This window comes from Mus musculus, chromosome 6, assembly GCF_000001635.26.
Source record: "Mus musculus strain C57BL/6J chromosome 6, GRCm38.p6 C57BL/6J".
In the NCBI taxonomy this organism is placed as follows: Eukaryota; Metazoa; Chordata; class Mammalia; order Rodentia; family Muridae; genus Mus; species Mus musculus.
This window is the reverse complement of record NC_000072.6, coordinates 88,078,383-88,106,048: the sequence shown is the minus strand read 5'-3', so window position 1 is coordinate 88,106,048 and position 27,666 is coordinate 88,078,383. Positions and strand designations below refer to the sequence as shown.

General features: G+C 45.9%; 1 protein-coding gene and 1 non-coding gene across 2 annotated transcripts; one reads left to right on the top strand and one right to left on the bottom strand.

The window, feature by feature from the left end:
- Positions 1 to 744: 744 nt before the first annotated feature.
- On the bottom strand, positions 745 to 21,576 carry Rpn1 (ribophorin I). The gene is made up of 10 exons (NM_133933.4): positions 21,255 to 21,576; positions 17,635 to 17,699; positions 15,754 to 16,060; positions 12,054 to 12,263; positions 10,334 to 10,526; positions 6,676 to 6,775; positions 5,282 to 5,420; positions 5,068 to 5,187; positions 3,829 to 4,074; positions 745 to 2,684 (listed from the first exon to the last, which is right to left on the bottom strand). Exons 1-10 carry the CDS (start codon positions 21,516 to 21,518, stop codon positions 2,502 to 2,504), a joined length of 1,827 nt encoding a protein of 608 aa, NP_598694.3. The 5' UTR covers positions 21,519 to 21,576; the 3' UTR covers positions 745 to 2,501.
- Mir6376 (microRNA 6376) lies at positions 1,791 to 1,921 on the top strand. Its single transcript, NR_105795.1, has one exon. It is a non-coding gene; the product is annotated as a microRNA 6376 (primary transcript).
- Positions 21,577 to 27,666: the final 6,090 nt, after the last annotated feature.

Sequence of the window (27,666 nt, the reverse complement as noted above, 5' to 3'; positions counted from 1 at the left end):
GGGCTTCTATGGGGCCGGGCGCTGAGCTGGGCACCCGCACCACAGGCAGTTCACGAAGCGAGCATCACCTTGTGAACATTAGCTGGAGCCTCAGCCCTTCGTAAGACCCACTCTAGAGCACGTAGCTGTTTGGGCAGTCCCTTAACCCACTGTCAACCAAGCTCCATCTTAAAGAAAGTCTTATGTAAGGCCAGGGAGGCAAGACTTGATTTCACTACCCATAGGTCTCCTGATCTTACCACACACACACCCTCCCCACCCCCTTTTTGTTGTCCCTGAGACTGGATCTCATTAAGTAGCTAAGACTTACCTTGAAGGCCTTATGCACCATCATCCCCCACCTCCCAGGCGCTGAGAGTAGCAGTCCTGCGACAGCCACCACACCCAGTCCTCCAAATTTCATAGCAGATCTCTGTACCCAACTCAACAGCAGATGACTGGCCTGGCCCACTCCTAAATCCCAGGTATTGCTGGTCTCCTGCTTTGACCCCTGCGCAGTTTGCAGTGTTCCATGATAGCTCTTGCCTGTCTTTTAGCACATTTCTCTTGCCTTCCCAACACTAGTCCTGGTCTCTTCTCTCCCTGCTAAGTTATTTGCCTACTCTAGTGGCAACTAATTCTCATGAGGCCTAACACAGCCTTGGGAATCTGTTGCTGTTGAGAGTCTCTGTCTTGATTTTGTTTCAGTGACTTCTGCTCAGTACCATATGATGGACATATTTCTTCTAACAAGCATACATTTTTGTATATTCATCTCGTTTATTCATTCTTGAATAAAGTGAGCTCAGCGTTGGCTTGCAGATATTAAAAAGTATTGATTTCCATTCAATAAATGCTTTCTTAAAGAGAGAGTCTCTCCACATTGCTCTGATCTCAAATTTCTTTGTTCAGTGATCCTCAGCCTTCTAAGTAGCAGACCATATCCTGCCACGAATGCCCTAGGTGTCTTCTAATTCTACATTCTTCATGGGCACACCTACCCACCACAATCTCCATCCCATTTCCCTAACCAACTTTGTGCTGGATAAACCACATGACATCCCCAACCACATATCTCCTTGTCAGGTTCTGGGCTGTCTGTGGACATCCTATTTGGAGCTCTCAGGCGTCTCATGATTGGTATCAGAAACCAGTCCACCCGTTTCTCAAAACTGGCCCATAGTTCTCTGTTCTCAGTGGATGGTACAAACACATCAGACAGCGCCACCAACCTAAGATGTACATAAGCCAGACAGGCAGCCCGTAGCCATCTATTAGTGTTAGCCAGAAGGTGAGCTTCTATCTGTCTGCTGGCCCAGGTCACGTTACAACAGTCACCTAAGATGTGCAGGAGGTGCACGAGAGCCTGACTCAGTCAGGTGACAGCTTCCTGACCTCTGTATGTTACTTGAAGGAGCAAACAGGCAGATGCTTCCTAGCACGTTCTCAACCACCCAACACCAACCCCCACATCTGGGTATCATCTTTGACCTGGATTACAATATGCTCCTGGCTTTCTCATACCAAACTCTGGCTGTGTTTTCAACCAAAACAGCCCTGGCCCAGTGCTCAGTCTGCCCTGATATAAAGTAAGCCAGAGCCTTAGAGACCTATGAAGCTATCTTGTTCTGGACTTGCACCTCTGCAGCCCTGTCATAACCTGTAATATCCACTCTAGTACAGGCCCTCTGTGGGTCCTCAAGCACCAGGGCCCTTCACACACACTGCCCACTGCCTGGAACACTGGCCTGCACGGTTCTTAAGGCTCAGCTCTGGACTCCCCTCCCCTCAAACACACACCCACCCAGACTTAGCCCAGTGTTCTCCAGTCCATGACTTCCTCACAGTGTGGCCAATTGGAGATTATGAACCATGACTGCTCGCCCATCACAGTTTCTAATGCTCAGCACGTGTGGCACAGATTTAAGGAATACAAAGGCTCACTCCACCCCTGTTGTGTGGCCTCCGGACCTTACTGGGCCTCTCGAGACTTGTATCAGTGTTCTGACACTTGCCTTGCACACACAACAAGAAAACCCATCTTGATAAAAGCAATATCCCCAAACTTCAGAATTACATGAGAGATTTTTCAGTACAGCAAAAGCAAATGTTCACAGTCCCTCCTTTATTTTCATTTGGTCATACACACTTTTAAAAAACCATGCATACGCTCACAAAAGACCCAAACATTAGAAATCAGAAGACCATAAAACAGGACTTGAAGACAGAAAAATCCCCAGCTGTCAAAACAGAAACCACCCATCAACTGCTGAAACGCCTGTGCTCAAAACACAGCCAAGTTTGTCTTTTAAACAGAATTTTTTGTCTAGGTTTTTGCTTTTTTAAAAAAAAGGGAACCATTCAGAAATAAGGGACAAGCTTCCCGCAGTGCCACGGATAGGCCACTGCCACGGACAGGCCTCAGTGGTGTCTTGAGGCCTTGGGCTAACCACAACCTCCTCTTTCTACCTATCCAATGCCACTGGAAGTCTAGGCACCTGGGCCTGCTCTGGAGCCAGGAGCTACAGAGCATCCAGGATGTGGTCGATCTTGGTGACCAGCTCCTGGCGTTTTCCTGAGCTGAGCTTCTCGTTTTCCAGGTACGTATCCTTCTTGAGCTTGCCAGCCACCAGCCTCTCTGCTTCTACCGCCGACTTCAGGACCAGCTCCTTGACCTGGGCGTCCAGCTTCTGCATCTCACTCACCTGGCAGAGACAAGAACAGGACAGGGTTTGGGAGCCGTCCCCTCACCCCACTCAACAGCCCCACTGCCCCCCTCCCCCCAGGCCTACATATCCAAAGTGACACAAGAAGATTCAAAAACTCAGCAAAAGTAGCGCCTATGGAAGAGAGCTGGCAAGTAGGAAAACTGCCCAGGTCAAAACAGTGGCCTCATCATTTACATGGCACATTCTTTTCAAATGACAAGCAAGATAAAGCCACGGAACCCCAGCATCGCGCCTGGGCACAGCGGGCTCCCTAAGTGTCTTCTCTTTACTGGGGCCAGACATCTGTTAGGACCAGACCACTTCTGCTGTCCCAAGTGCCAGGCTCCAGAAAGCAGCAAAGGAGAAAGTGTTCTTTCCGCCCTCAAGGAGCTGACACATAAACCCTCTAGGCACATGAATAATTGTTCCATGGTGGGTGCTCTAAAGGAACTAAAGGGCACGGATGAGAGGCAAGGTGGGGGTGGAGGAGCTAACAGGGAGCCTAACAACTCTGAGGAGCACTTTCTGTTACTGATAACTAGCTCGCATAGCACATGATGGTCAGGACTCTAAACACTGACAAGATCCACCTCTCAGGTACTGTCAAAGCTACTGGCCTCCCATTATCCATAAGAAAAGGGAAACAGAGAAATTAGATAATCTGCTCACATTGAGAGTCTAGATCAGAGCCTGGGATTTATGTCTGGATGCATTTGGTTTATTTATTTACTTTTAAAAACAAGGTCTTACCCTTTGGCCAGGATATTATGTGCCCTGGGTGGATGTCATCTGAAAATACACACTCCCACACATATACACACGTCCAGCGTGCTGAGGTTACAGGCATGGCCACCCAGAGCTGAAGACTGGTATCTGGGAGGAGAAGCACTGCCCTGCCAGCCCCAAGGACACAGCTGCAGAACTTCTCCAAGCCAGCCTACAGATACCAAAAGCTTTCTGTCCCACCACATGCACTGGCAGCACTTGATGAGCCTGTGGTTCTGCACATATGGGACAGGAGAGCCACTGGAGCCTTGCCTAGCCCAAGGAGTCGGGTGGATGCTGCTTTCAGCCAGAAATAGTTCCTGGAGCACAGCGTGTACTTTTCCACAGAAAAGTGACTCACAGCACTAACACTCACCCTGTCACACAGGTCTGAGCCCTCCGTCTTCAGCCGAGACTGCAGTACAGCAATCTCGCTGGTCACAGCCTTGTGCTCTGTCTCTAGGCTCTTCTTGCCACTGTTGAGGGTAGAGATATCCCGGGACTGCTTGTATCTATTGACAGTCTCATCAAAGTGACGGTAGAGGCCCAGCCTCTTGTTGACCAGGGTTAAGACCTGCTCTGTGATACAGGCCACTTTCATCCTGGCTTCTGCAGCTGGATCCTGGAAGGTAGAGAGATGACATGTCTGTCAACAGGCTCACTCCGACCTACCTGCCAGAGGATGCCTACTGCCACCAGCCAACAGAAGTCACCTCAGAACACCAGGAGTCAACCCCTTCTGACACATAGTGAGGACCATGCTCAACAACAAAGACTGGACGAGGCTTCACTTTCCAGTTCCCTGGGCACATGGACATGACAGGACATGACAGGACAAGAATGGTAGACTGAGGCATGAAACTGGCAGGAGAGCTCAGCTCTAGCCATGGAAGACTTCAGGGAGGCCATCTTGTATCACTCCTTCTAAGGTTTTCAAGGACTTCAGGAAACATCGTGGACTCTTCCTGCCATTAACATCCCTTAGAGGCCACCCCCAGTCCAGGCTGGCTTAGGTCTGGCGGGCACACGTCACTTCTACATACTAAACCCTTAGAAAGGTATGTGAATAGGATGCTTCTGGTGCCCAGCACAGGGCTTCAGGTCCCCTTGCCCAACAGTACTACTGCTAAGAGTGAGAAAGAATGGAGGTGAAGGAAAGGAAAGAGAGGACCCGAAGACAACTTCTGTGCCCGCAGCCCCAGGGACGGTGGCCTTCAGTCAGCAAGCAGAACTCCAAGGGGAGAAAGAAGGTGGTGGATGCCCCATGTCAGCGGGATCTGAACTCTGATGTCATCCTTTCACAAGGAGCTCCGCAAGGGAAGGGACAGAAGCTACTGCTGACACGGCCAAGGGGGCACCCCACCTCCATGTTCAGAAGAGTAACAAGGAGCAAAACAGCAGAGCCACCACCACCAGTCACTCAACCACGTTCTGACCTCACCTAGTGTCCAGGTTGCTTCTACAACCAAAACAAGGCAGGAAGCAGAGACTTAACATGGCGTGCTGGTGATTGCATTCTCAGAGGTACAAGGTCCTGGGTATCTTACGGTGGAGATGTGTGTGACACATCACGGGGGCACTAGGACGCCTGACACAGAGGAAGAGAGCAGAGTACCTTGGTGATGGAAAAGTCCAGACGGACGTAGATGATGACGGTGAAGAACAGGATGTAGAAGGCGGCCACGACCAGCAGCGGCTCCTGCAGCATGAGAACCTTGTTGAACGTGTAGTGCACCTGCGTGTGAGCCAGGACAGAGAAAGGCGAAGGTCAGAGAAGAGCAGCTCACGTCCTGCCCACAACCCCAACCACAAACAGCAGAGCCACTCACCACAATGTCCTGAATGTGTTGCTCGACGAGATTCTTCTTGTAAGCCACAATCACCGGGCGGCCGAACGTGTCTAGGTAGGTATAATGCAGCTCGTCTGGGGCCCGGCTGATATCGTAGGGACTGTCCACCTGGATGTTCCTGGGACACACAAACACAGTCACAGCCTCAACAAACCACACCAACACACGACGGTGTGGGCTGCACAATTCTAAGACGAAGGGGCAGCAAGAAGCTAAATTCACACACTTCACCCTGCCTACTGCCAGCATCTGGCAGCCCTTTCCTCCTGCTGCTGATTCAGCCCAAGACTGGACTCATCTCCCTCCAGTGCTCACAAGGACAGTGTGCAGCTTCCCAGTACAGTCCACCAGATTCTCCCAGAACCTGAAGAATGCCTTGGGAGTTATTCGGAATGCTCTTTCCTTATACAAATCACAGTCTCTTTCAGGGCTAGGGCACAGATATTACTTTCTGGCCAGGCTTAAAGTCCCCGTAAGAGTAACATCACGGTAATTTAGCTTGAAGAAACAACTCCTCCCGTGAACAGTCAAAGTGCACGTCACCCTGCTAATCAGAGTAGTTATATGAACCAACAGAGACCAGAAACTAGATAAAGTGACACAAAAGTATTAGCAGCTCGCACTAAGGACAGGAGCCCTGTAAGTGTCTGTCTGCTCCTACCAAATGGATTCCTGCAGATGCCCCTGGCTCCTTCCTAAAGTCAGTGGCTCTCCTGTGAGCACACACATCAGAAGTACTGGGGCTTGAACCAGAACCTCATGAAAAGTCTAATAGGCACTCTACCACTTAACTACATACACAGCTCCAGTCTTTGCCTTCATTCCTAAAACCTAGCTCTGTAAGTTAAACTCTATCAGACATCTCTTACCCAAACTGATCGGAAAGGATTCCGCCTGTTTGTTACAAAAGACTCTGAGATAGGAAAGTATGGAGCTACAGCCGAACCACTCACTCCCTGTTAACACACCACAAAGTATACCTTTTATTTATTTATAATTTTAAAAGACAAGCACTTGCTACATGTAGCCCAGATTGGCCTGGACTCTGTGGCCCAGGCTGGATTGCAACTTGAGATCCCCCGGGCTCATCCCCACATCCTTCCCTGGCATTAGACCCCGCATTACTGTCTGACAGAGACAACTCTGACTTCTGCTCCAGACACACGAAGACTATGGCTTTGGAAAGCTTCCCGAGTGCATCTGTGCCTCTAACTTCTCTCTCCTAGCATCAGTCAAAAGGTTCCACAGAAAGGTTCTCAGGAAATGCTACTTCACGAGCACCTACACTGCACCCCTAGAACGCAGATCCCTGTGAGGCACCAGGATGATACTGTCAAAGAGATGGCAGATGGAGGAAAGGGACACTGACTTACTTGGCTCCCTCGGGCAAGATGATCTTCACTGTCAGAGAATCTATCACTTGCTCATCAAACACGTGGTCTACAAACCGCATCTTCAGTGCATACTGGTCACCTGAAATCATCAACAATGCAATGGTGTGAGCAAAAAACAAGATGGCAGATAGGAAATTATAAGACATGAACTTTCTCCTCTTACACAAAAGGAGAGATGTTATCAAGAGTTTGTGGGCAAGAGCCAATAGGGTGAGAGCTAGTGGTGGCAGCATGGGCTTTTTGGCTTTTTTCCAATCTCTGCAGAAGGCAGAAAAACTAAACAGCAACATCAAAATCCAAGGACCATTAAAACACAGCACCGTGCATTCTCTTCAGTTCAGTTCAGCTGTGCTTATTTGCTAAAGATCACCATCACAGCTGGGCTTGGAGACGTCACAGGAGGAGGGTGATGGGACCCTCACCTGAGCATCCACACCTCTCAGACATTTGTATAATAGTATGCCCTAATGTAGAGAGAAGTCTCAGGGCCTCCCAGGGAGGGACTAGAAGAGTTTTCTGAGGAAACTTAGGGGAAAGGGGCTCTATATTTATAGCTATGGGAAGCCATCACCCATGCTGACTTCCCAGTGTAGCTACCTTAGGGTCACCCACACACCTGCCAGTAGGCCCTCACCTAGATTCTGTAAGTCCAATAAACACTGGCTCCCCAGGTAGAACCTAACATTGCTTTGTCATTGGGACGTTATAGGGGATGGGGGGAATAGACATGGCCTGGTCCTCTCCATCCCAGGAAAAGTTGTCACAACACATCATCAGCCACAAGACCTGCAGGTGAGCAGTGTCTGTGATGGAGAGCAGGGGAGGTGCATGGCCAGTGACGGGACCAAGGAGAGAAGAACTACAACAGGTAGGTTTCTCTACAACGCTGAGCAGGTCAGCAGATGAATCCCAATGCTATGCCCCTGGCTCAGCAGGAGAGACAGCCTGCAGAGACCCCCTACATCCTAGCTGTCCCTGAAAAGCTCACAAGGCTACGAGAGCAACCCTTCAGAAAAAGAATAAAAACTATAAAATGTAGAATAGCCAAGTGAGCAGTTTCTTCCACACCATCCCCAAACAGCACTGGGAACTGAAACCAGGACCTCGCACGCTAGGGAAGCACTCTGCCCCTAAGAGGTAGCCTCGGAGGCCAAGGAAGCTCAGAAGGCAAGCTCGGATGCTACACTAGTGTAACGAAGGACTGAACCATGCAAAGGATGGCCTAACAAACCTACTTCAACTCACACCAGAAACCAGCGTTAAAAAGGTAAAGATGCAGGTTGTAGAAATAGCTCAGCAGGTTAAGGGCACTGCCACCAAACCTGACAGTCTTGAGTTCAATCTCACCATATGAAAAGAAAGAATGACTTCCACAGCTCATCTGTGACCTGCGAATAAGTGCCGCAGCAAAGGTACGCGCGCGTGCACACAACAAACATGTAAATAACACAATATCTATCTATCTATCTATCTATCTATCTATCTATTTATGATTTTTTGAGACAGGGTTTCACTGTATAACAGCCCTTGCTATCCTGGAACTCTCTGTAGACCAGGCTGGCCTCAAACGCACAGAAATCTGCCTGCCTCTGTCTCCTGAGGTGCTGGGATTAAAAGTGTATGCCACCATGTCCAGCATATAGTGTTACTTAGGGAGAGGGAGAGGGAGACGGATAGACACAGAGAGAGACAGAGACAGAAAAAACACAGAAGGCAAACATGCCTGTAATTCCAGCACTAAGAGTAAGAAGCTGATCTTAAGTTCTAGGTCCATTTAGGCTACACAATAAGAAAGACAATAAGAAAAATTAAAAATTATGAGAGAAAATGAATGACTGGCTACAGAACTCTGTAACCCTACAATCCTGTCATACCCTGTGCTCTTCAGAATCAAGACTTTCCCTGTGGAATTAGACATGAAATATATAAGAAAATGCACTGTAGATGCTTACTGTTTTACAGAGATAAAATGTACACTAAGTTCCACAGCAGAAAGGGAGGGCCAATGACACTCTCAGAGCACTGAACAACAGTGTACTCACATACATAAAATAAATAAATCTTTTTTAAAAAAAGGAGAGGGAGAGGGGAGAGGGAGAGGGAGAGGGAGAGGGAGAGGGAGAGGGAGAGGGAGAGGGAGAGGGAGAGGGAGAGGGAGAGGGAGAGGGAGAGGGAGAGGGAGAGGGAGAGGGAGAGGGAGAGGGAGACTGGAGCTGGAATGACTCAGTGGTACCCTTGCCCAGGGCTTGATCCCAGCAGAGAGAGAGGAAGAGAAGACAGGGAGGGACACAGAATACAGGCAGTAACAGGTCATGAATCCCACACTAACCTGCACTTTCCCTACCACAGCTGCAGCCCATGAACCAAGGGAAGCAAATCCTTATCAATTCCAGTCAGTAAATGAAAGGGAACAGTAGAATTCGAGCAGAGGTTTATCTGAGCATCACAAAGGGAAGACAGCACACAAGCTGCTTCCTAAGGAGTGGGCACCTGAGACCTCAATCAGGCCAAACCTTGCTCAGATGAGGGGCAGCTGTCAATTTTCAGGAAACAGGACAGAGGGTGCTAACTGTACTGAGCAACCAGAACTCTATAGACAGCAGACTGCAGTGCAAAGGAAATGGGGAAGAAATCTATAAACTGACGGGCTAAGAAATATATTTTTAAAAGGGCAAAACTTAAATAGTATCTAAAAGTATATAAGCAGTAATTTAAACACACACACACAAACAAGCTTTTCCTCTCAGTACTCAGGAGACAGTGGCAGGTAGATCTCTGTGAGTTGGAGTACAGCTTGTTCTACACAGCCAGCTCAAGGACAGCCAAAGTTACAAAGAGCCTGGCCTAGAAAAATAATCAAAACAAAAAAGAAAATATGACAGGATGTTTATAATCATGGGCTCTGTTTTTAGAGATGGCGTCTCACTAGCACTGGCTGGCCCAGAAGCACTATGTAGACCAGGCTGGCCTGTAACAGATCAGTCTGCTTCCACCTTCTGCCTCCCAAATACTAGAATTAAAGGTAGGTATGTGACACCATGCCTGGCATTAAAACTTTTCTTTATTCCCCTTACTTCTGGGCTTTTTAAAAATAATAATAATAATAATAATAATCTCTAATTAAGAGCTGGGTATGCCTTAGTGACATTTACTTGGATATGTGAGGCCTCTAGATTCAGTTTCCAACAATACACACAAAAAATAAAGGTGGTCGAAGAGCAGTGAGCTGGGCCAGTTAGATGGCTCAGCAGGTAAGGGTGCTGCTACCAGTGCGGAGTTCTACATTTAAAAACCAAATAGGAGAAAACCAACTCCGCTAAACTGTACTCTGACATCCTCAAATGTGCTATAGCATGTACACATCCGCAAATAAACAAATGTAAAATAACTGAGAGGAAAAAAGTTCAAAAACTACCTTAAAAGTGTAAACAGCTCTGCTCAGCAGTGACAGTAGATCTGAACTGAGAGCACGTGCAGGCATTGCATTCACAACTGCAATTTCCTCCAGCTCACAAAAGCACTGGTATGTCACTCTTCTCAGAATAACAAGAGAATATCTCCTTACATACAAGCACTGGCAAAGTTAAAGAAAAAGTTAGCCCTTTGAAATCCTATTCTTACTATGTGCAACACTCACCCAGATTATAGAGGTATTCATAGCTTGGGAGGTTGTAACCAACGATGTAGTGTGTCTTCCACCCTCCAAAGAGAGGAAATCGAGGCCGGATTTCCATTTCCACAGAGTCATCCAAGATAAGGAGGTGGCTGGTGGAAACATTACCAATCTCATCCCGGTAATAGACATCCTGGGCGGCAGCAGGAAGGATGGTCTGCAAGAGAGGGGAAATGCCTTCCAGAAACTCCAGGAACCTCCGCAAAAATACAGCCTGCACCAGGCCTCGGACTGTAAACTTTCCCCAAGGTTCCAGAAGGTCTAGATAGCATATCTACTTCTTAGTCAAGGATGAGAGGCAGATAACAGCAAACGAGCTTTTTGCAAATCCCCTTGTTAATAGTGAAGTTATAAAAAGGAAATCTATCAAATCCCTAGTGGTTGAGTTACAAAGGTCTTCATCTAATAAGCTTACATATCCAAGCATACTGACAAACACTTGTTCCTAGTGAACGTTTCAGAAATATGTAAATATACAAAAATATAAGATTTCACTTAAGACGAAGACACACTCAATCTGTTAATCTTTGTAATGGTGTAGATGATTCTGAGAGGAGGTCATACCTGCGCTTCTCAGTTGTGCCTTTCCATATGAAAGGTTCTTTCATTCTCTTAGCCCTCATATTTAATATCTGTATTACATACACGTCACACATAAGCACACAACAGGAAGTTAATAAGTGTAAGTTTCAAAGTCTTTTGATAAACCTCAACTCTACTTCATTTGAAAATAAAAGAGCCTGCACCATGGTAGTGTACCCTGCAGCTGAGAGGTAGCACCAAGGGTCTCAAGGCCCCCTTCTGATACATACTAAGTTAGTGGTCAGCCTGGTTACACACCACCGATCTTAAAAAGCAAACAGCAGGGATGGAAAGATGGCTGAGCAGCTACAAGCTCTTGCTGCTCAATCATGAGGACCAGATTTCGGGCCCCAGCACCCACGTCAGGCAGTTCCCAAATGCCTGTAACTCCAGCTTCAAGGGATCCAACAGTTGTCGGCCTCCGCAGGTAGGTCACATACACTCACACAAGACTCTGCACACAGAATAAATCCTTAAAACAACAAGGAAATGTTTAGGTGATGATTTTAGAATTTAGACCATGAATATGATTTTTTCTTTATTGAAAATTTCTAAGCAAACAGACAAACAAACAAACAAAAAAACCCAGTCTAGGTCAGGGGGTTCTTAACCTGTGGGTCATAACCCATTTGGGGGGTCAAACAATCCTTTCACGGGGATTATCTAAGATCATTAGAAAACACAGATTTTACAATTTTTAATAGTAGTAAAATTGATTTTATGGTTTGGGGGGGATCACCACTACACGAGGAACTGTATTACGAGGTCACACACAGTATTAGGAAAGTTGAGAACCACTGTTGTGGGGCCAGCCACATGTCTGTAATCCTAACACTTAGAAACCAAGGCGGGAGTGTCCTAAATTCAAGGTCAGTCTAAGTTACACAGGGAGTTCCAGACTAACCCTGCTCCAGAGGGAAAAAAAGCAGAGCACTATTTATATAACACAAGGCTATTTACATAAACACAAGAACTTTTTTCCTTAAAGACCCTTCTAGCAGTGATATTCAACATCGTTAGTTAATCCCCCCAAACTAAAAAGTGAAAGAAAGGACACACGGATAGTCACAGTTCCCACAGTGAACAAGGTGGCCACTCATACCTTAAAAGAACGAATGGAGGAGATCCCACTGTCAGGCTGCCTCTGGTAATCGTAGCGGGAGAAAGGCCCCTTCAGCACTGCGCCCGTGTGCTTCAAGTCCACGTTCTCTTCCACAGCAATATTGCCCCAGTGAGATACCTCGATGACCCGGGTCATACTGGTGATGGTCAGGAAAGGGCTATTGTTCTCGTAATGTACTTTGAAAGTGTCCTAGATGGGAAGGAAACAAGCAGTCCATAGCTTTAGCAACAGAGAAGCCCACACTAGCTTAAAAGAAACTAGCGAGAGCCTGTGAACCATCACACAATGGTCACCAAGCATCAGCACATGGCGTGTCTTTTCTGGACTTATTTCTCTCTGTGTGTGCATCTGCATGTGTGCCTTGTGTGTGGGCCCTCAAAGGCCAGAAGAAAGTCCTGGACCTCCTAGATCTGCATTACAGGAGGTTGTGAGCCATCAGATATGGGTTCTGGGAAACGGGCTCAGGTCCTCTCAAACAGTAGTAGCACATCCTCTTAACCACTTTCTTTTCTTGTTTGCTCTCAAACTTGTCACCTTCCTGACACTGACTGGTGAATGCTAGCATTATAGGCCTGCACCAGCCACTCCCATTTTGTTGTCATTTTTGCCTACAATCCCAATACACAACAGGCCTGAGGCACAAGGATCACCATGAGTTCAGGACCAGCCTAGGAAACAGAGACCTGTCTCACAAAGATAAATAAGTAAGTAAGTGAGTGAGTGGCTGGTATGGTGACACACGCTCTTTCTTTTTATGTGCACTATGGTTTCCCGGCATATATGGCTGTGTGAGGGTGCCAGGTCCTCTAGATCTAGAGTTATACAGACAGTTGTGACCTGGGTGCTGGGAATTGAACCCAGACCCTCTGGAAGAACAGCCATTGCTCTTAACTACTGAGCCATCTCTCCATCCCAGGTGGGACACACACACTTTTAATCCCAGCACTTGGAGGCAGAGACAGGCGGATCTCTGAATTTGAGGCCAGCCTATTCCCAGAAAAACTGTGTCTAAAAAAAACATAAAAACCAAAATAAATTTAAAAAATGGGAGCCAGGTGTGGTGGCGCACGCCTTTAATCCCAGCACTCGGGAGGCAGAGGCAGGCAGATTTCTGAGTTCGAGGCCAGCCTGGTCTACAAAGTGAGTTCCAGGACAGCCAGGGCTACACAGAGAAACCCTGTCTCAAAAAACAAAAAAAAATGGGTGGAGGTTCAGCAGTCTCCGTAGCCTTTGCTCTAGATGATAAACATAAGAAATCCTGCCTCCTAAGTGTCTGTATAATTTAAGAATATTGTCTCCTGATAACATACAACAGAATCCACATCTATATTTTCAGTAATTCCTCAGGTTCTCTGCCCATTCTCCCATCGGTTAGTTTTGTCTTGATTCATCACTAGTAGGACTAGCAAGACAGCTCAGCAAGTCAGGACACTTGCTGCTGCATTTAATCTTTCATGGTGGAAGAGAACTGACTCTCAGGAGTTGTCCTCTGGTCTCCAGGCATGTGCTATGGCTCTCACACCAACATACATCATACATAAACACACACACACACACATTAAATAAAAGTTTAAAAATCGCTCTGGGGTTGGGAATATATATAGGTCAATGGCCTGGCATTCAATGGGGAGTGGGTTGCTGTTTCTCTGGTCTGAGTAACCCAATGCCCTTTTATGAATGTGTCCATAACTACAGAAAAACAATATTATAAAATTAAAAGTTAAGAAAAATACCTTTCTTTCTGAATCCCATGAAATGGGTAAACAGGCATTTCATTGCTTATAAACTTTCTTATTCTCTCACTCTACAGCCACATCTTTGAGAGTCAATTCAGAACCGTCTTCAACACCACGCAGTACCACCAGGACTGAGCAGCGTAGCTTCACACTGCTGCAATCAGGTGCAGCTCACTGAAAGAGCCCATCCTTAGTATGCCTAAGACCCTGCGTTCAACCCCAAATGCACAAACGTGTGAGCAAACTCACACTCAAACGCACATGCCCACACACACTCACGTATGAATTTACTTATATTTTTAAAATGCTCGTGGCTTTTTTCTATTTTTGGAACGGGAAACACGTATCCTGGCTGACCTCAAACAACCCTGGTGTCTCTGCCCCCTGAGTGTTGGTTTTTACAAGCAATTGTCATCATTCCCAGCTTACAATGTTTGTGTCTGGGCTAGGAATGGGAACTCAGAGCTGTAATTCCTCCTGTCTAGGATGGAGAAAGGACTGGCATATTTTAAGGCATAGTAACAAGGGGGCAGGGCTTTTTCATGCTTTGAACAAGCAGAGTGAGTTCCAGGACAGCCAGGGCTACACAGAGAAACCCTGTCTCGGAAAAGCCAAAAGCTAAAAGCCAAAAAAAAAAGGGACAGTAGAGGAACAAAGGGAAAGAAGCTAAGGAAGTGTGATGGTTTTTATATCCTTGGACCAGGGAGTGGCACCATCTGAAGGTGTGGCCTTGTTGGAATAGGTATGTCACTGTGGGTATGGGTATAAGATCCTCACCCTAGCTGCCTGGAAGTCAGTCTTCCATTAGCAGCCTTTGGATGAAGACATAGAACTCTCAGCTCCTCCTGTGCCATGCCTGCCTGGATACTGCCATGCTCCCACCTTGATGATAATGGACTGAACCTCTGAACCTGTAAGCCAGCCCCAATTAAATGTTGTTTTTTATAAGACTTGCCTTGGTCATGGTGTCTGTTCACAGCAGCAAAACCCTAACTAAGACAGGAAGAGAGATCAACTGTAAGGAGAAACTGGGAGAAGGGAGATGGCTCAGCAGGTAAGGCGCTTGTTGTCACACTGACAGCCTGAGTTCCGTCACCAAAACCACATGATGGAAGGAGAGAAGGGACACTAGACACTAGCGTATTCTCCTCTATCTGCACCCAGAGGGAACAAAGGAACCATCATCAAAAATGAAGAAAGGGAGGGGGGGGGAGGGCTGGCACCTGGACTCCATGAAAGCAGGTGACAGGCAAATGGTTCTTCATGAGTCCCATTCTCCACTTGGACCTTTTTGAGGTTTTCCACAACAATCTTTTACTTTATGTGTATACATGTATACCTGCATGTACGCCTATAAACCACAGCATGTGGTCCCCAAGGAGGCCGAAAGATAGCATCAGATCCCACAAGATCGGAGTTAGTTGTGAACTGCCACGTGGGCTTGGGAAGCCAGCCCAAGTCCTCTCCAAGAGCAGCAGCCTAACTGCTGAGTGAGTTGTTTGTTGTTTTCTGTTTTGACACAGGGTCTCACTGAGTGTCCCTGGCTAGCCTGGTACTCTAGGTAGACCAGACTGGCCTCAAACTCAAGAGACTCCCCCAGTCTCTGCCTCCAGAGTACTGGGAATGAGGGCATATACCACTATACCACCTGACCCCACAACAAAATTTTAATCATGAATTGCTTTCTCTTCCTCAGTCCCAAACCCAAGGTTCTTACCTCAGCCTCTGGTACACAGCCACCCCAGTGTCTCTCTTGTCCATCACTAACCTACCCAGAATAGCTCACTGCCTTCTCCCATGATGCTCACTTGCCAGCCTCTAAACTCAGTTCTCAAGAAGTTAACGGGAGTAAGAGTCACTTCAAGATAGGTTCAGAGGAGTGTCAGAATGCGACTTAGCATATCCCATCCAAGCATGGCGGTGAGATGGTCTCTGAAACCTACCTGACTGTAGGCAGGGATGTCTTTAAAAGGCCCATAATCAAGGACGTCCTCAGATCTCGAGGGGTTCCCCAGCTTGGTATAGCTTTCCACATTTCGGGACGCCAGTTTCACTCGCATGGTCTGGGTCTTTGTTGGATAGGGAGAGTAGAAATAATGGTTGCCCTCAAACACGACGAACTGTTTCTCTGACTGAGTTATCTGAGTCGGATACGGATGAAGCACATGGGTGTAGACAGTTTCCACAACGACCGAGATCTTGGACCCAGGATCAAGAGCAACTGGGAGCTTGACCGTGAAAAATCTCCCACTGGAGGAAGAAAGAGAATTAAAATTTATAACACTGGCTAGGCATGGTGGCACACACCTTTAACCTTAGTATTCAAAAGACAGAGGCAAGCAGATCCCTGTGAGTTCTAAGCCAGCATGGTCTATAATGCAAACTCTAGGCCAGCCAAGGCTGCATAGACCTTGTCTCAAAAAAAAAAAAAAAAAAAAAAAAAAAGATTAAAGATACTGAAAACAGAGATATTCAAAGTCACAGTAAATTTTATGCTCAAGATAAAAGTTACCACCTTTAAAATATTAACGTAAGTCTTTAAAGACAGATGTCCAGATGCTCACCTCAGGTTTTAATAGCAAGAGTGTAAGGACTACCAAAGACAATCAAGTGACAGATCTCTAATCCCAGCACTGAAAAACGAGGGCTTCAAGAGCCGTTAGTGACAGAGGGAGAATGAGGTCAGCCAGAGCTACATTAGGACTGTCTGAAGACCCTGGGAGGGGCTGAAGAGATGGCTCAGTTGTTAAGAGCATTGACTGCTTTTCCAGAGGTCCTGAGTTCAATTCCCAGCAACCACATGGTGGCTCATAACCATCTGTAACAGGATCTAATGCCCTCTTCTGGGGTGTCTGAAGACAGCAACAGTGTACTCATAACATAAAAGAATAAATCTTTAAAAAAGAAAGAAAGAAGGAAGGGAGGGAGGGAGGGAGGGAGGGAGGGAGGGAGGGAGGGAGGGAAACTGGGAGAGCAGAGAGAGGGCTCGGCAATGTGAGTGCTGGCTGACAGATTTGATTCCCAGCACTCACAAAGCTGCACACAACTACAACTCCAGTTTCAAGGGGATATGATGCCCTCTTCTGACCTCCAAGGGCACTGCATGCAAGATGTATGCAACCATCTATACTAGCAAAGCACCCAACCACACACAAAATCAACTAATTTTAAAAAGAAATCCTGTCTCAAGTAACAAAACTTTTCTTTAAAAAAAAAAAAATGCTTAGGGCAGGGAGATATATCAGTGGGTAAAGGTCCTGCTGTCAAGTCTGACTACCTGAGGTCAATCCCCAAGACTCACACGGTCGAGAACCACTTCTACAAGTTGTCCCCTAACCTCCACACATCAGCTGTAGCATGCATGCAAATGAACAAGTAGGCATAGCCTGTAAACTAATGAATGAATTTTCTAAGCCATGAATGTATTCCTGTTAGACCCAGTAAGTCATTAGTAAAAGTTCGAAGGCTTTTTAAAATGTTCCCATGGGGTTTATTCTCGGTGATTAGAACATGAACAATTTCACAGAGAACCCACAGCACTTCAAGCTCTCCATCTTGTCCTGGGACAATGTTATCCCCTTCTCGGCTTCACGTATCAGCTCTGCTTCTCCTCTCACTGCTGGTCCTGAGTAAGCAGTGCTCGCCTTTCCTCGCCAGCTCTGCTGACAGCTCAATCAATCCTACATGTGGTACCATCCCAACAGGAGTCCCTCCCCCAGTGCAGCCAACTCTAAGCTGGACAACTAGGGGATGCTCTGAAATCTCCATCTACCCTGCCCTAAGTATCTGTTTCATTCACCTTAGAAACACATTGGTTAGCTTACCTTTTCCCTTTAATTTTGGTTTCTCGTACTTCTAGGTTGTTGTCTTCCTCATCTTCTCCCTTTATCTATAACAAGGGGGGGGGGGGAAGAGTAGTTTATTCTTTTTTTATGTTTGCAGTTCTAAATTTTAAGCCAACTATTAACCAACTGTTAATAGTTGACTGTGAATGCCCCCAAAGGTTCATGCTTAAATACTTGGTTCCCAGTGGGAAGTTTGACTTCTGGGAGGATGTGTGTCTAAGACATGGGTGAAAACTCCAGCCACTCCCAGTGTGCTCTAGGCTTCCTGCTTGTGGGTCAGGATATGCTCTAGCTACTGGCCACCTGCTACCTCTGCCTCACTATCATGGACTCTGTCGGAAACTGTAAGCGTCAAGTAAACCTCCCATAAGATGTTTTATCACAGCAGTAGTAAAGAAACTAATATATCAACTATCTTATAATATTTTCACTAAGGTAACTTTTCAAAATTTCTTTTTTGTTATTGTGGGATGTGTGTGCACATATATTCGCCATAGCACATGTGTGGAGGTAAGAGGACAACTGTCAGGAGTCATTCTCTTCCACCTTGTTTTTGAGACAGGATCTTTCCCACTGTTTCTGCCATGATATACCCAAGCTTCCTGGCCTGCAAGCTTCCAGGTGAGTCTTCTGTCTCTGTTTCCCACCTGAAGGTACCAGTGTACTGATATTACAGATGTGGATCACTCCACCAAGCAAACTCCAGTCATCAACAGGCTGTACTGTAAGTGTTTCTAACCCTGTGGTGCTGGGATGGATCCCAGGGCCCTATCCAGGACAGGTGAATACCTTTATCAGTGAACCACATCCCAATCCCATCAACTTTTTTTCTCTGAAACATAAGATTTAACTTGAAACACTATCAAAGACTTAACTGGTGTACAAAATAAGTTCTGTAAAACATCTTATAGACATTTTTCTAAACAATCAAATACACACAAAGACCTCATCTCCACATTCACTTCCTAAATGGTCCAAAAACTTCTTTCTGAATATTTTTTTTAATATTCAAATATCTGTAAGCAGAAAACATAAGGAAACAGCAGAAGTCCTGTATGTAATCAGAGTGGGCGCAGTGGCAAAGGCCTTAGGGGAAAGGGCCCTGGTGGCCACTATGGCACACTCCTGTATTATCTAGCCTTCACTGCCACCAGCCATGTAACCAGGTTAACTCCAAAGGGTTGCTGAGGCTTCCTGAGGGGTTATCTGGAGTGACAGACTGTGTGCAGTCTGTGGAAAACATACATGTATTCTACTGACCCTTGGCTAGCCTAACCTAATGCCCACCAAAATGAAACAAAACAAAAAACTATTTCCTAGGACTGAAGCAATAATTCCCAACAGAGAACATAACACTACAAAGAATAATTGTATGTGTTGTTCTCAGACCTGCACTCAAAGCCTGGTGCAGCTCAGCATGTGCTTTACCACTGCTCCACACCCCAACCCCACAGGAAATTGATTTCTTTTGAGACAGGGCCCCAAGTAGCACAAGCTAGCCTCACACTCCCTTTAGGATGACCTTAAACTATTGATCCTCCTGCCAACTGCTGGAATTGTATAGGCAACTATCACTATATCCCAACTCCAAGAACACTTTTTAAAATATTATCTTTACTATTTCAGTATCTTAATATTTAGACATATTAAGACAGCTACAGTGTATTTATGTATAGTAATAAATCTTTGGACTGGGGCAAGCAGGAACTGAGCAAGCAGAGTTGACAGCTACAATGTCCTTACATATAATAAATAAATAAATCTTAAAAAAAAAATGCATTACTTAGTAAAAGGTCAGAAAGCTAGGCATGGTGGTACACAGCTGTAGTCCCAGTACATGGGACAGACAGCCAAGATGATCAGCAGTCAAGGTCATTTTTAGCTATCAGCATTCTGGAGGCTGGGACAGGAGGATTCTAGGTTCCAAAACAGTCCAGGGACAACACAGCAACACCCTGTCTCAAACAGTGTAAGAGAAAAGGATGGTTCAAACTACATAATCCTACTGTCCTGCTAGCTCCTTAAAGGTTCCTGTACTCCGTCCACCTCGCCTAAGTTTCCAAGGCAATGTGTGCCCTTTCTTATCCTCTTTATCACCCAGTTGCTTCTCACCTAGGTAAGGAGTATAAACTCGTCTTCCTCCAGAGTTAACACAAGTTACTGTAAGTCAGTAACATGACTGCAGAGCTGAAACACAAGTCCTAATTTCATGTCAAGGCCAGAAAGCAAGGTAGCAATAATGCAAATACACCCAAGGGTATGGGACAAGTCAGACCTTCATTTGGGGGAGGGGGGTTAATAAGCTCCAAAGCCAGATACTTCCACAGTCATGTAAGAATTCCTATGCCTCAAAAGGTTGCTATAGGGTGGGGAATGTTCTTAAAATACCTGCCACAGCCTTTTCTTTTCCTAATTTTTCTTTTAATGTACATGGGTGTTTTGCTTGCAAGTGGGTCTGTGCACCCTGAAACTGGAGTTACCGATGGCTGTGGAATTGAACTTGGATGCTCTGAGCCATGTAGAGGGACCCAACTTGTATGCAATTCCCACCAGGACAGCAGCAGGGTGGTAAGCCTCTGCTGTGATCTGATTATACTATGACTTCATTAAGTCATGACTGATTTTCACAAAACAGGACTGAGCATCCAATGAAGTCATGAATGTCTTTCCAGAAATATTTGAGGAAAGCCATGCTGAGCATGAACAAGGCTTCAATGTAAAGGGGACAGGAGTCACTTCAGTGACTATTATAAGTCCAGCTTTATAGCTCCATACAGTTAAAAAGAATGTGGTGTGCTTAGTCTCCTAGTAAATTGGGTAATCACTTAATGAATATAGTTAATGAGAACAGTAATAAAAATTAACCTGTGTGGATATTCCCTCTATTCCCAAAGCCAGCGATTTCTTTCCTTGAAAGGTATAAAAGTGTATTCAATGAAAAGTACAGAAGGCTAAATGCTGAAGTGTTCCAATGAGAGACGGTGGGGAGGAACAGACCTGGGCTTCACCTTTCTGTACAGCATAAGGGGCTGACTCTTCAATTAGTCTGAACATTAAGAAAGCGTTAAGCAGCAGCTTTCAGAGGAGTGTTACATTAACCGGGTGCGAGGAATGACAAACTTTAATACCAGAAACCTGCTGTATTTCTGAACGCTGCTGTCTGGAGAGAACAGACTACACCAGTCAATTGCATTCAGGAAATAAATTGTCTTAACTCACTGATAGTCCTCCACTAGACGAGCAAGTCCAGGGGACAGAAAAGAAGCTGGGTACCCGAAGTACCGCACCCGGCCACAGCCAAGATCCTCTTGGGGTGCGGAAGGAGGTCGCCAGGGGACCAAGGGGTCGCCTTGGGCTCCAGAGCAGCCACGTGGGCGGTGCCCCACGCTCGGAAGCTTGTGCTGACGTGTCCGAGAGGACACGCGGACAAGAGAGACGGCGGACCCCAACCTCTCCGCTGTCCCCCTCCAACACCTGCCTTTCAGACAACCAGACACCTGGAGGATCCCTAACGCCCTCAACCTCCCCGCCCCTCCCCAGGGATCCCCGATCGCCTCAGGCATCCCGCGTGAGGTTCGCCGGCTCCTCCCTCCGCTCACCTGCACGCCTAGGTGCGCAAGCCGCGACTCCAGTTCTGGCTCCAGGGCCAGAACGAAAGAGCTGGCTCGTGATGTGGAGCCGCCGCCCGGGTGTACCAGGACCACCTCAGCCGTCACCTTGGCTAGGTGGCTGCTCAGGTCCACCGTGCGCTTCACGTCCTCGTTGACCAGCGGCGGAGCCTCCGAGGAGGCGCTGCCGGGCGTCGGGGCCAAGGCCCCGAGACATAGCAGCAGCAGCAACAGCAAGGCGACCGGCGACTCCATGACCGCGAGCTGAGCGCCACCGACACGCGCCCCGCCCCCCCGCCACGGCGCAACCGCTGATTGGCCAACAGCACCACAAGATGGCTGGGCCCGGTCAGAAAGGACCCCGTCTCCAGGGCAACCGGGCGATCGTGGGGCGCCTGATTGAAAATCTTAAAGTGCAGGCGTACTTCTTGGGGCGCTTAATAGCCGTATTCACCCCTGATTTCCTTATATCCTGTCTGTTTCCTTCATGCTTATGCAAAATAACTCTGGCCTCTCAGCTCAAAAACAGTATACTATAGCTTAGTCTAAGGAACTAACTTTGCCTTCTCTATAGTGATACGAATGCTAAGTGGGCAAAAGTTTAAAGGAAAATGGGAAATTTCCAGAAACTCAAGTCTCTCCTCTAATATTTAGTTCAACCATTAATGTGAGTGATGGCAGAAACCTTAAGCAACTAACCAAGGTTGATGATATTAACCTCAGATACCTGTTGACATTTATCACAGTTGTAGGAGTCCAAGGCGAAGTCACTGGCAGGACTAGCTGTCTGGTGAGGGCTGCTATTTACTACCAAGGTGGCACTTTGACATTGCATGCCTTCTAAGGAAGGCATTGCATATCGTCATATGACAGAAAGGCAGGAAAGGGTCTCTCTGAGGCAAGCCCTTTTACAAAGGCATCTTGCAGATGGATTCCTCTAGTGCTATCATCTCCCAAAGTCACACTGAAGAATTAATGACCAAAAACAATGAACTTCAAGTGAGCAGAGAAACTGTAGTCAGTGTACTGATACACCTGACAAGAAAGCCAGCTTAGTGACGAAAACATCCAATGGCATTTTTTGGGCCTTGAAACCATATATATATATATATATATATATATATATATATATACATATATACATATATATATGTATGTATATATGTATATATATATATATGAAAAAATCTACAGATAAAACTTTGCTCCCCTAAAGTTCCCTTTTTTCAACCCTATAAAATCTCCAAGCCCCCTGCACAATGGTTGTGTACAGTCTCCACTCCCCAAATGAGAATGCGTCCCAATGTTGTTGCTTGAAGGATGTAATTCGAAGGTAAATTTTGGGAGGAGATGGAAATATTCAAACATTGATACCAGCCAATGAGAAGAGAGAATGGAGGGCTGGCCATGCTCCTCCCTACAAAGCAGAAGTCAGGAAATTAGCACCTGCAGGCCAACAATCTATCTGTGTCTATAAAGTTTTATTGGAACATAGCTACGTTCATTTGTCCGTAGCTTATGATTGCTTTCACAGTACAACAGTAACAGTAGTGTAGTTGCAAACCAGACTATATGGCCCAGAAAACAAAACTACTTACTGTTTGCACGCGAGTACATACATTATGTATGCAGAGACAGCTTAGTGGTTAGGAGGATTTGCTGCTCTCTCAAAGGACTTGAATTCTTCCGGTTCCCAGGCTCACAACTGCCTGTCAGGCAAGGATCTGATGCCCTCTAACCTCCACAAACATCCATACACAGATGTTCTTCCTTCTGTTCCTCTCTGTCTCTGTCTTTATCTGTCTCTCTGTATCTCTTTCTCTCTCACATACACACACATAAATATAAATTTAAAAATAAATCTTTTTTTAATGCTATCTGGTTGTAGTAGTGGTACATGCCTGTAATGCTTCAGTATTTAGGAGGCTAAGGAAAGAATAAAGAATAAAGAACATAAAATACTTTGCCTTAATGTAACAACAACAATAGAAAGTCTGACCACACTATTAACACATTCACCAGGGCAAAGCTCTGCAGAGGATAGCAGGGGCAATATAGTAGCCATTTAAAATAACACTCCAACATCAGAGACAATTTTTCTTCAACTCTTCCAAAATTAAAAATTATAGAGTTAGGTGACTGGAAAGGAGGCTTAGCAGTTAAGTCCTCTCTTGGATACTCTAGTAGAGGACCAGGGTTCAATTCCCAGGACCTGCATGGCTTCTCACAACACTAAGTCTGGTTCCAGTGGATCTAAAACTGCCTTCTGTACTCCACTCACACTTCAAGGATGTGGTGCATGGACACTTATGCAGGCAGAACACTCAGACACATAAAATAAATAGATGTTTAAAAATAACAAAGTCATTATTGAGAGTGTTAAGAGGGTAACTAGGGAGATAGCTCAGCCAGTAAAATTCTTGCCACTTAAGCACGAAAATCTGAGTTTGATCCCCAGAACTCATGGAAAAAAAAAAAAAGCCAAGGACAGTGATGCAGCCTTGCAATCCCAGCACTGGGGAGGTAGACACGGGGAGTTTGCTCTCCAGCCTAGCCTGCTTGGAGAACGTCAGGCCGGTGAGAGATCCTGTCTTGAAAACAACGTAGACAGCTCCCGAGGAATGACACCTAAAATTGTTCTCTGTTTTCTATCCGCACACATGTATACACACATGCACAAAGGGAGGTGTGAAGAAAGATTGAGAACAGCGCTTGCCTAGCATGCTGAAGGAGATTAGGGGCGTGGCTCCCTACTGAAGCAGGTGCTTCACATACATAAGGCTGAGGGTTCAAGCCTCAGAGCACACTCACATAAGCACCACTGGGGAAAGCAAGCCCCAGAGTGGAAGAAAAGAACGGAACACATCAAGCAGAAGGCTTACACCCAAAACACTAGAAAAATACAGAATAATAAGAAAGTAATTGACTATACAGTAGAAAAACAACCAGAAGAATCTGAATAGGCAGGCCTAAGAGAATGCGCAAGAAGTAGCTCAGTGAGCTAACATTTGTCTCATATATACAAGGCCTGAATTCCATCCCAACGTGGATGTAAATAAATAAATAAATAAATAAATAAATAAATAAGATTTCATAGGTTCCAGTCCATGATTGGTTCCTAATCCTTTTGCTTTGGCTTTGTGACAACCCATTATGATACAGCAGAACTGATCACGTTTTATAGCCAGGAAAGAAGAGAGAAGAGGAGGGTCTGGGGCTCCAGTATCGCCTTTGAAGGTATCTTCTCCATGGCTTTAAGAATGCCCAGCTAGCACAGTTCCATCACCTACCAACAGTGCCAAGATGGAGGTTGTGTGCTGGTTAGTTTTTTGTCAATTTGACACAAACTCAAGTTACATGGGGAAAAGGGAGCCTCGGTTGATGCATCGTTCTCATCAGATTGGTCTGTTGGCATGTATGTTGGGTAGTTTCCCATCACTAGGCATGACTTCCCTCCTGTTGGTTGAGCCAGTTAAGCAGTTGTTGGTTACTGCCAAGATAGAAGTACCACGATTGCACCATGAGGATTATTGTGTCTTGCTTTGGTTGGGGGATGGAGGACGGCGGGTAAATGAAGTCACGAGTGAATTTGTGCGGTCAACCTGGGCATGAACATGTTAAGGACCCCATAGCCTCAGATCCAGACAGATGGTAAAGCCTCCCTCAGGCAACCGAGTGCTAGTGTTACCATTGTGTGCAGAAAATGTCCATGATAGCTTTCTCCCCCTGGATACATATAGCCTGAAGATTGCTCCCCTACAGAGACTGTTTCTACCAAGATCAGCTAAACCTATCTCCTTGATCCAGCTGTGTAACATAAACCCTGCTTCTGCTTCCTTATCTATATATAATAGCCCTACCTCCTAATTCAGCTGTATGTAAAAATCCCACCTCTCAGTTCAACTCTCTATAATAAGTGCGCTGAATTTCCATGACGCTGTCGTTTCTTCAACAGAAATCCCCGCCTGCTTTCCTGTGAGTCCATGTGTCTGCCCAACAATTTATATTTTCTTCATTCCCTCACTGTCCTAGTCAAGCCCATCCCTAGAGTCACACTGGATGTGACACATGCTGGCCACTGTTATGGTTCCTAGACATCACAGCTGATAGGGGCTATTGATTGTTTCCCTCTGTTGGAAGCTTGCACAGCAACTTCTAATAGTATGAAAGCTAGTCCCCAGAGAATATTTTCATATTAATGATTGACAATGGAGAGCCCAGCTCACTATGAGCAGGGCCACCCCTGAGAAGGTGGTCCTGGGCTACGTAAGAGAGTGAGCTGAGCAAGCTATGGAGAGCAAGCCAATGAACAGCATTCCTCAATGGCCTCTGCTTCAGTTCCTGCCTCCAGGTTCATGCCCTGAGCTCCTGCGGTAACTTCCTCAGTGATGGACTGTGATGTGGACATTTAAGCCAAATAAACCTTTTCCAACAGAAAGCAAATTGCAACACTTTTATGTCTTTGCTCATTTTTACTTTGTGTTGCATGTGCATCTGTGTTTACAATAGGGTTTCCTCTGTATCCCAGGCTAGCCTAGAACTCACTGTACAGTCCAGACTAATCTTGAATTCACAGTAATTCTCCCACCTCAGAGCTTTGGTACCATAGGCCTGTACCAACTTGCCTGTCTCTGGGAGTATTCCGAGTTTCCTTATTCCTATTTCTCTGTCTCTCTAAACCCCTGGTTGCAAAACAAGACAAAAGCAACCATGCTGGAAAGTAACCTGGAATCCTCTGGAGGGTAGAAAGTGAAGTGTCAGCTCCTCGGATGCTCCGTCTCTGTCGATGTTTAACACACCAACTGTTCCAGGAGAAGTCCCACTGAGAAGGCTTGCCTTGGGACGTTACCCCAGAAACATTCGGGGAACACTATGGTAGGGACTTTTAAGTACCACAGTGTCCTGAGGTGGTAACAATTGTTGGGGCAAATAATAAGCTGATGAAAGCGTCTAAAAAAGGGAGATGAAGGAATTCGGGGATCCAAAGCCTGCACATATGTAGAACAGGGCAGAAGCACAGGAAATATACAAAGGACTGTAAGATCTGACCTTTGGCCAACCTTTTGGTTCTGTGCACATTGGAAGAGAAGGATGAGATACAGCTGTAAACTGAAGAATTTACTCGTGCCTTGTTCAGCAAGGGCTTGGTGATGATTGAGTTTGTCATCATCAGCTCTTACACAGCAAGAGACCAGATCAGCCACTCTCAGTGTAAGGTCTCCACACGAGCTGTGAACATCTGGGAGCAGGAAGCAGCCACCCACACTTCTGTACACTCTGTCAATACTTGCACACAAAACGGAGAAAGGCTTTGCCGGTTTGCAACCGTCTGAAGCATTGGTCTTTGTTACCAGTGTACATCAGGTCGTCCTTCACTCCTTACACATCCATTCAAGGTTTCCTCCACTCAGCGCACAACTGATCATTAAAGGTAAATAAGTTTTCACATGTGCACAGAACAAAGTTGAGAAATTTAATGATTCTCCATGTTTAAAGAAGTCTCTCTCCAGTAGCCATTGGCCATTCAGCTAGCTGTTCAAACTGTTCACAAATAAAAAATAAAATGGGGGGCTAGGTGTGGTGGTGTACATGTTTAATTTTTAGCATTTTGTGGGCAGAGGCAGGTGGATCTTTCTGGGTTCAATGCTGGGCTGGTCTACAGAGTGAATTGGAAGACAGACAGGGCTATGCAGATACCCTGTCTCAAAAAGAAGAAGCAGGAGGAGGTGGTGATGAAAGAGGAGGAGGAAGAAGAGGAGGAAGAGGAGGAGAGGGAGGATAAAAAGAAAAAACTTTTAACCTTGCAGAGAAATTAGGCAGATAGAAATATAGACAGTGGAGCCTGGACAGATGGTTCAGCAGGTAAAAGCAGTGGCTGCACTTGCAGAAGTCCCAGCACCCTCATGATGACTCACAAACATTAGTAATTCCAGTTCCAGTGGATCTGACATCCTCTTCTGACCTCTGTATCAGGAATGCAGGTAATACATAGACATACGTACAGGCAAAACATCTATACACATGCTGTATATATATTTATATAGTTTTAAGTGTAATTTATTCAAGTGTGGTGGCAAATGTCTGTAATCAAAAGCACTTAAGGAGATATAGGCAGTACAGGCAAGAACAGGTGCTGAAATCCAGCCTGAGTGCACAACATCCTGTCTTGCAAACAAAAAAGGTATTGTTTCAATATGTTGTACTAGGTCAAGTGAATAACCATATGGTTGTTTTTCTTCTTCTTTTCTTTCTTTCTTTCTTTCTTTCTTTCTTTCTTTCTTTCTTTCTTTCTTTCCTTTTCTTTTCCTTTCTTTTCTTTTCCTCCTTCTCCTCCTCCTTTCTCCTCCTCCTCCTCCTTTCTCCTCCTCCTCCTTCTTTCTCCTTCTCCTTCTCCTTTTCCTCC